This window comes from Trichoplusia ni, chromosome 12, assembly GCF_003590095.1.
Source record: "Trichoplusia ni isolate ovarian cell line Hi5 chromosome 12, tn1, whole genome shotgun sequence".
NCBI classification, from domain to species: Eukaryota; Metazoa; Arthropoda; class Insecta; order Lepidoptera; family Noctuidae; genus Trichoplusia; species Trichoplusia ni.
Genome location: NC_039489.1, coordinates 8,006,965 through 8,015,794, shown reverse-complemented (window position 1 = coordinate 8,015,794; position 8,830 = coordinate 8,006,965). Strand labels below are relative to the sequence as shown.

Genomic DNA, 8,830 nt, shown 5'->3' with positions numbered 1-8,830 from the left:
AAAAAGTGTGAGTGGTCCTTTAGGAATAACAATTGCCAACGTGGAAGCGAAACCCCTCTCTTTTCTATGTAACGGGTGGTAACGTTTTCTTCCATTTACAATAGCGATTTTTAAGTGAATTTATAATAAAAAGTATTGCTCAAATCGATGTCTTTACTTCTGTTATTAGACTTAGGCCCGATTTTTCAATCGTCAGATAACTTTTATCTGAGGAATTAATATGGCCGTTTGACATATTTTCCATACAAAAGCTGTCAAAACGTCAAACATATTCATCGAATAAAAGTTATCTGGCGATTGAAAAATCGGCCCTTAATAATATATTTCGTACACATTAAAAGTTTATTTAACATAAGATAAAAACTTACGGTGATTTTGATAAAATAATTTAGCACTGAACTTGACAGACATGTTACTAAAATGTTGTATGGTGTCAAAACTTTTCAACGATCAACAGTTTTACTGAAACATTGATAAACAAGATTACCAAACTTCAAAATTACGATTTTCTAAAATTGAGTTTCGTAACAAAATAAGGTTCTATATTAATTAAGGTTCTATATTAATTAACCTGAATTACGTGAACCTTGTTAAATTTTCTTAAAACATTTTAATTATTAGGGCTCTATAATTTATTATTTATTTTAAACGCACTAAGAGGGCAATAAAGTATTCGTAATTGTTGTTTATATTTATTTTATAATTTAATATGACACAATCTATTTGTCTTGAAAAAATAAATTAAGTGTCCTCTGCCTAATTTATTTTTTCTTAAAACCCTAGTTATCAAGGATCATCAGTAATTACAATATTTGTCAATGTGATAGGATCATTGAAAAAAGAATTTTATTGTCGTGACAAAATAGATGCATTTTGCATGTAACCTATGTGCAACCTTCGCCTAGATCGGCTTACTCCATTATCGGACTACCACGTTGTATTACAGTAAGAAGGAGATTATGTAAAAACCCGGAAAGTACGAGTCGCACACAACACTGAGGCAATGAAATAAAATCAATTTTCCAAAATAAAATTTTTATTCATTATATTTATACCGTACCAATGTTGCTAACCCGGTTCATGAGATGCAGACTGGTGACAAAGGGAATAACGACCGACAGACAGACGCCTGGGTTTCGTTTTTATATTTTAGGCATTTTTTTATTTTATGGCACAATATCAATAACACCATGCCTGTAACACCATTGGAAAAGACTGCCTTCATTATTACAGATAATTTATTAAATTGAAAAACACATTTTCACATACAGCACCATAACTTAAGAAATAAAGTAAAAAAAAACTCCAAACAACACCCATCATTCTACAAAGTTATTTGAACAAAAAATAACAGCGCTGATTGGCTAATTCAAATCCTTATTCGTAGTCAGACTGTATTTAATTTAATACAGTTAGCTGGGAGCTTGGAATTTAACTGGATTTCTTAGTATTGTGCGACACACGGGCATAGCGACAGTAGGTAGGTTATAGAAACGATGTTACTTTTTTAAACCATCATTTGCCTAGCCGTTTTCCCAAGTACTTGTTCGGCTACCAGTCTAACCGGTTTCAGCTAAGTACCAGTGTTTTACAAGGAGCGACTGCCTATCTGACCTTCTCAACCCAGTTACCTGGGAAACACTATACGGTTCGACTGGTTGTCAGACTTTTCAAGCTTCTGACTACCTGTAACGACTGTCAAAGATGTAGGAATAACAGCCGGGACCCACAATTTAAGGTGCCTTCCGAAACACGGAGGAACTCGTTATGACAAAGATGGTCACCCATCTACGGAGCAACTGCGTCAAGCATAGCTTCGCCTGTGATCGTTTCATTTATGCGGTGATATCTTAGCCACGAGCTCCTGATGATACTTTTTTAAACAGTTCCTTGTATGGATGCTTACTGGATGGTATAAGAAACTTAAAAAAATATAGAGTTGTTTACCTCGGGGAAATTCCACCATTTTTGAAAAGTCATTCGATGTTTTCCTACCCAACCACGATTAAGACTGATATCCAAGATTGTGATTATTTTGACACGTTTTTACTTTACTTACTAACTTATGTATTTTTGAATTTTACATGTTGTGTGATCGGCAAAACCGTGTGTCGCAAAATAAATGTTTCCTAAGTTTGCAATAACTAACTATATTCACGGTGTTTGCCTCTATTCTCAAAGGGACTAAGCAGAGATTTATATTCTAGTTTAATAAGTCAGAAACTTAGCTAGGATTTTTTTAGGAAAATACCAAATAGTTTACGGCTAGGCATTTTAACTTTATTTTAGTACAAATTCCATTTACTTTGTTCCAATGTAGGGTTTCGTGCAAATCTAATATACATGTTATTTTTTTGATAGATCTCATTAACTGATCAATTAAATATGTAATAAATGGACAGCCCGATGGACAGACGACCCAAAAAAACATAGCTTGCTTAGACTTGTTGCAACTTGGGGGTGGCCTATGTCCAACAGTGGGCTTAGATAGACTGAATTGATTGATTAATTAATAAACAATCTAACCCAAACAGGATTTTAGCCTTAAAGATATCCAAGCGAGCAGCCAAATGCCAAAAGAATTTGCCTATATCATTCCAAATGCTTTAAAACTCACCAAATTTTAAGTTTTACAGTAATTTTTACACTCCACTAAAACTATACTCAATATAATGAATGCAATTAGCTACTTAAAAACTTACGGCGCCTGCGCGAAGCTTGTTAAACTTCGCCCATAAAAAGTTAGTGAACTCTACTCTACATAGATACGACGGCAGTTTCAACTGATTTAATTAAGTTTTTATTGTCTTAATTCTGTTTTGAATGTCACTTTTAATGAAATATGGTGAGAATAAAATGTTTAGTACTTCAATTTTAATCGAAGAATTAGTGGTAATTTGAATTTTATTCTTAGCTTTGACGGTAAGAAAAACTTAGGGGGAGTTTGCGTTACATTGCGCTATAGAGCGACTTCGGTATTCTAAGTTTTCGATCATAAACGGCAATGTAATGGAACCAGCTTGATATTTACTTGGTTTTTGTGTTTTATCTTTTTTTATAATCTACTTATTTTAGCGGCTTGTACTCTTTCGTAGTAGTCAATGCGATTCAAAATAAGTTTATTCTATTTTGGCGTTGGGTCACTTTATATTCCATTTTATTGAAACAAAAACCTAAGACCAGACTGTAATAAAGTCAGACGGAGCTACTTTTGTATTTTTAATGTTATTGTGAGGGGTGAAATGTCTAGACAGTCAAGTTAACCTAGAAAATCTTAAATATTTTTTTTTCAAAGAAAATTTGATTGATCCGATAGATAAAAAAAAACACTGTAAGAAAGAGCATCGCATAAGCTTAAACCTCTTTTACAATTGTCATCTTTAATTTACTAAAATTAACCCTATAATAAACATCACTTAAACGAAATCATTCAATGAACACCTATTTCGTCGATTAGCAAACATAATGTGTTAATCAAGAGCACTATCTCCCGGCCTATCTGCTCCGTAAGAGCGCGTTCCCGATATACCGGTACGTTAAATTTATCGTCGGACGTTGACGTTTCGAATCATTTATTTAATTTAATTTGTCATCGCGTATTTGTGGAAAACGCGACGACGCCTCTAATTTTGAGGACTCCGTTTTGGGTTCGAAACTAGTCGGGCTATCCCAATAAGAAGCGTGAACAAACCGTTCTTGAGCTATTATCATAATGTAAACATAAAGTTCTGTTCCAACCTGTTCTTCTATCCGAAAGATATTTCGAGACAATCGTTACCGTCAATAGAAAAGGCTCAAAAGTATGAAGATGACAGGCCAAAGTAATGTGAAATCGAAAAAAGAAGTTTCATAATCTCCTTGCCTTTTAAAGATGCAGTCGACAATAGTCATTAGAATTATCCTTTGAGCATTTGTGGCCAATTTAACAATTCAAATACAAAAGCCACGACTCTCCAAACGACACGACAATCTTTCGTCACGACACAATGGAAACGCGTCATAAGATCGATCATCGAATCTTCCATAATCGTATTATTTCTTATCGAGCTCGCCTGATTGTTTCCGTGACGCGAAATGATAGGAAATTAACTTGCTTAGATCGACGCCACACTGTTGACTCTTGGAATACGGGGTTTTTGAAGAGTTTGCTTAATCTTTTCTTTGCGATTTTTGGTAGAACGATGTTTTTTTTTAATAATTATTTCAACAAAAATTTTCTGTGTACAGTCAATCACAGCTTAAATAGGTTGAAAATCCGGGTAAAATAAAATTCATGCACTATGGCCTTAGAAATGCCGAATATTTTAAAAAAAAACAAGACTAAAATACTTAATGCAAATGACCATAGTTTAAGTTTTTTATTAATTCTGCCTTTTCAGTTACTTCCCAAGAGTTACACAACATCTTATAGGCAAGCTTATGACGAACTACAGTATGGAACAGACTACCATAATATAGTAAATACAAGTATAACTCAAAGTTGAGAACATTACTTCAATTTTGGAATCCTCTCCCTGTACCACGAAGTCTTGAAGCAAAAACTGTTCCTCGTTGTGAGAGTAATGCAACGCCAACTGCTTAGCTTTTGACTGCATGGATAGCTGAGTGGTTGAGGTAATACCAAACCCATTGAACGTGACATGTCGCGGGGTCGATCCCCGCGTAGCCACGTATGACAAGCGTTTGTGTGATCCACTAATGCTTGTCCTAAGTATGGGAGTCTTAGTGCGAGCGTCTTGAATGTTTGCGAAAACCCCCGCGACACAACTATTAAATTCCTTAGTGCTGGGGACGTGCTTGGGGACGTTAAAACAAATGAAAAAAGGCTTAGTGTAGATTGCTATCTCGCTCCTACAATAGCGATAGTCCTCATAGAGTCCATAATATGAGCACAAAAGTGCCTTCAAAATAACTGACTTTGAAACACGGTCATCCTTATACAAGGAATTCCTTTGAAATAAAGTCGTCTGTACCTCGAAGTTTTCCGTTTCAAGACTCATTCCTTCCCATAAAGTTGCACGGTACAAACTTAACGAGTTTAAAACACTCTTTTAAGGTTTGTTTAATGTGTTGGATGGCAGAGATAAACAACATTTTTATGTTAAGTATGTTTTATGGAGGTCCCTGTGAATATCCGTCGATAAAGTTTGGACTGTAGGTGTTTACGTAAAGGATACCCTAAGTAGTGCGCAATATACACAAATTCCTTTACTGTATTCAAGTGAATTTACAGATTCGAATACATAAAGAGTAGGTTTGATCATAACGCAGACAAATAATACAATTGTGGCGTTTCAATATAAGTTAAATATACTTTTTTAAATTAAAGACACTACAGACAAATAGCTAATGAAACTCTGAAGAAAATCTAGATTATGTATTGAATTTATAATCGCCAATACGTAACGTGCTTGATTGGTGATCGATGCTTGCCTAGTGTGATGATGAATGCTCTAAACGTTCCTATATAGGAAGAAGCTTGCGTCCAGTTTTCACTCGTAGCCAGTAAAACTAGAGGAAGACTGACAGTGATTGGGATAAAGCTAAGAAAACGACTAGAATCTAAAAAAGACCTTATTTTCAAAGAGCTAAGTGTTATTTTTCTTGAAACTACTGCATCCAAAAACGTAGGTAATAGTATCATTGTTATGGTTGTCTAAGCGTGACAGACAAACACAGCATAGAGTGGCATCTCCTTTTCACACCAGCAACAATATTCCTTATAGACATGATGGTAGGCTCCCTGGTATATACGAAAAAGGTTAGATAAATAAACGTGGAACCTAATTTAGGTATCAAAGACATGGATGAATGTTGATAAATCTTTACCATTCGATATATTATTTATTAGCTTCGGTTTTGGGTCACTATGTCTATAATTTGATAGGCACGTGTAGTTTGCTATTGGTTCGATAGATACTTGGTCTTATATGACTAAAAAAATATATAAATTAAAAGACGTAAAGTAGTATTATTGAAGATATGGAAAATAATATATATGCTGTTCCATAGCAAATTCAACGTTTCTCTCTTTTTAAGATTTTTCTGAGAGAGAAATTACATCAATTCCTCAGAGCAAATGGGTCGAATTAGGCAAGTTAAAACAAGGTATCGTTTATTCCAGATCAATAATGATTACTTAAAATTATTAAAAAGGTATGCAGTTTCCTTGATGGACTACAGTCACGTTTAAAGATGGCGGTACTCTGCATTCTAAGTAGCAAAGATTATAATAAGACTCGTTGTTCGAAGCGCAGACTGGATCGTAGATCTTGGAGCAGACGCAGTCTCTCTTAGGCGGTACATTTACAGCTTCCTTTTCTGTTGTTGCTTTTGAAACCCTGGAAGATGGATATTTTGGATTAAGATCTTTTTAATATTGCAGGCAAGGACTGTTTTTCGCGCGTGTCTTCTACGTAATTTTCTTTAAAACCTCATATTATCTTCTGAACAGCTGAATGGATTTTCATGATTGAGGCATCGTTAGATTTCTGTTTCTAGTCGATCTCTACCCTAGTTAGTTATTTCAAGATCAATAAAGAATCACAGTCTTACTACTGCCTCATAGTTGGACTATGGTAGATGTGCAAGAGAGACGGCACTATAATGCTCTATATCTTCATCTCGTTTCCACAACTACGTCAGTTTTACATAAGACTGGTGGTTGGGTCCTTTGGCGTCAAGTAATTGTTAAAATTCGAAGGTTTTTGTACAATATGTTTTCATAACAATTGCTTGTACAACAATAACAGTTAATAAATAATTGTAAGGTCTTTGAGTTACATTGAATTTCAGTATTAAAAGCTCAATTAATTATTCGTTACCCAACCGGCCTTCGCCGAATTTCGAGTACAAAGAAAAATTACACAAATATTTCTCTAAACCTTACATGAAAAATTGGCGAACCGAATTTGAACTCGAAAACAGCTGCCCTCTCAATAATTCCTGATTGAGTCACTCAAATTAAGAGGGACTTCAACATAAACTTTTTTGCGACGAATTTTCTTTGAGGCGAGTTGGATACAGTACTTCTAAGTCTATTTCTCTTCGCATTCAATTCGAAGTTACAAAAAGTCGAGACCTTTTGTATTTAATCTTGATTACTGCTTTTTCTGTTCCGTAATGGTACTTCTAATGTATGTAGAAGGTTTATAAATTGAATTTCCTATAATTTGCGTAATGGGGAATGTTTTTGTTGTGATTTGGTAAGATGCTTTGAACGGGTGGCGACTGTCTTTTGTTTTTTTGTTTTGTGTGTTTAATTGTATAACACTATACCATTACATTACTATTACACACATCAGTGCAAAACCAATAGTTTCCAATTAAGTTTGATAATTTAAAGGTCTCTGATATTTCCCAAAAATATGAATTTAGATTCACAATTCTAACATACCATCACCATGGATAATATTTAAGGCTTTTTGGAAGTTGAACTTACTTATATCTTATTATTATTTTTTTGTTGTATCTATTGTCATTATACAATTGTTGAAAAATTAAGCAACGAAAACTCACCCTTGCCTAAGCGCTTTATTTCTGTTGGCAGCTAATTGGACTGCACTTAAAGGTGTTGTTGGGAAAAATTGGGCCATTACTCTGCAGGTGATTAAAAAAAGAACAGCTTCTGTAAAAAACGAAGGAGCCAAGTAAATTTCACAAAAAATAGGGGAATAATGAACGAATAAAAATAAAAAGGAAAAAAATAACGAGCAACCACAAAAATAAAGACTTATAGAAGGACGAGAAAACTTTATTGAGCTTCGATAGAAGCACGTTGATCATCAGTAAGTTATAAAAAAATTATCATTGATTCCTCCCTGCAAATAGATTTGATAACACCTGTTTAAAATGTTGTTAAATATCAGGAAAACCATTGTTTTTATATAAATCGATTCCCGTATCATGGTGGCCTCAACTTTGTGCCACTACCGAGGGTTTAAGCCGTCTCTTCTCCAAAACCATGTGGTAATTAATTAGCCATTTCATATATTAACACAATATCACTTAGGAAGCAATGAATCGTAGGTGAATCAGTTTTTTCCATACATAATTTATTGACCTTCAAAAGTCATAGTATTTAAAGAAATTTGATTTAAAATCAGTACTTACGTAGACATATCGTAAAAAATGATTTCATATTTGTGCACCGTCCAATGCTTAGATACAAAATAAATTATAGAAGACCATGACCAACAACCGTCGATAAATGGAAAATGGAATTGTAATCAGTACGTATATCAAACGAGAAACAGGTATTAATGATTGTACGAAATTGATCATAATCATTATTACGAGTGACGAGACTTGAGGAATCGAAATAGAAGTTTTTTGTTTAGTGTCTCCCGCATTAAGAACCTACTTTAATTCTAATGAAGCAGGGTTTTACATGCAAAAGGCACCCGGACTCTTGGCAAGTATTCATGGAGCTCACAAATCACGTCGCGCATAGTGTTTCGGCGTAGTGACCACAACTGATATAAGACATAAAGAGGCCGTGGTAGGTTCTTTAGGCTCTGAATTCAGCCTTACCTGGTATACACCAGAGTTAAGCAACAAATGACAACAGTCGTTTACGCATCTGAGCTACCAAAGTCACTGATAAAGGATTTAAATTTGTTTATTGACACGTCTTAAGGCGTTCCTTAAAAACATTTGGTTTGAAAAAAACAATGACAAATTGCACAACGATCAATAATTTGACACGAAAACTGGTCGATTTTTCATTACAATATCCTGAATTTATTTTCGTCTATCGTCCACAAATCCACTTTAATGATCCGCATTTAATTTTAAATCAAATTAAACTTTGATTTCCGATAGCAACAGT

General features: G+C 34.4%; 1 protein-coding gene across 1 annotated transcript; it reads right to left on the bottom strand.

Annotated features, from left to right (window-relative positions):
• Positions 1-5,737: 5,737 nt before the first annotated feature.
• LOC113499612 lies at positions 5,738-8,189 on the bottom strand. Its single transcript, XM_026880127.1, has 3 exons — positions 8,113-8,189; positions 7,519-7,627; positions 5,738-6,341 (listed from the first exon to the last, which is right to left on the bottom strand). The coding sequence occupies exons 1-3, from the start codon at positions 8,138-8,140 to the stop codon at positions 6,149-6,151; spliced, it is 330 nt and encodes a 109-aa protein (XP_026735928.1). The 5' UTR covers positions 8,141-8,189; the 3' UTR covers positions 5,738-6,148.
• Between the last annotated feature and the right edge of the window lie 641 nt (positions 8,190-8,830).

Coding starts and splice junctions, on each gene's coding strand:
- LOC113499612 (XM_026880127.1), bottom strand. CDS start 8,140: ATGAAATCATTTTTTACGATATGTCTAC. Junction 7,628..8,112: donor ATTTTTTACGATATGTCTAC/GTAAGTACTGAT, acceptor CGTTTTTTACAG/AAGCTGTTCTTTTTTTAATC. Junction 6,342..7,518: donor AATAAAGCGCTTAGGCAAGG/GTGAGTTTTCGT, acceptor TCCATCTTCCAG/GGTTTCAAAAGCAACAACAG.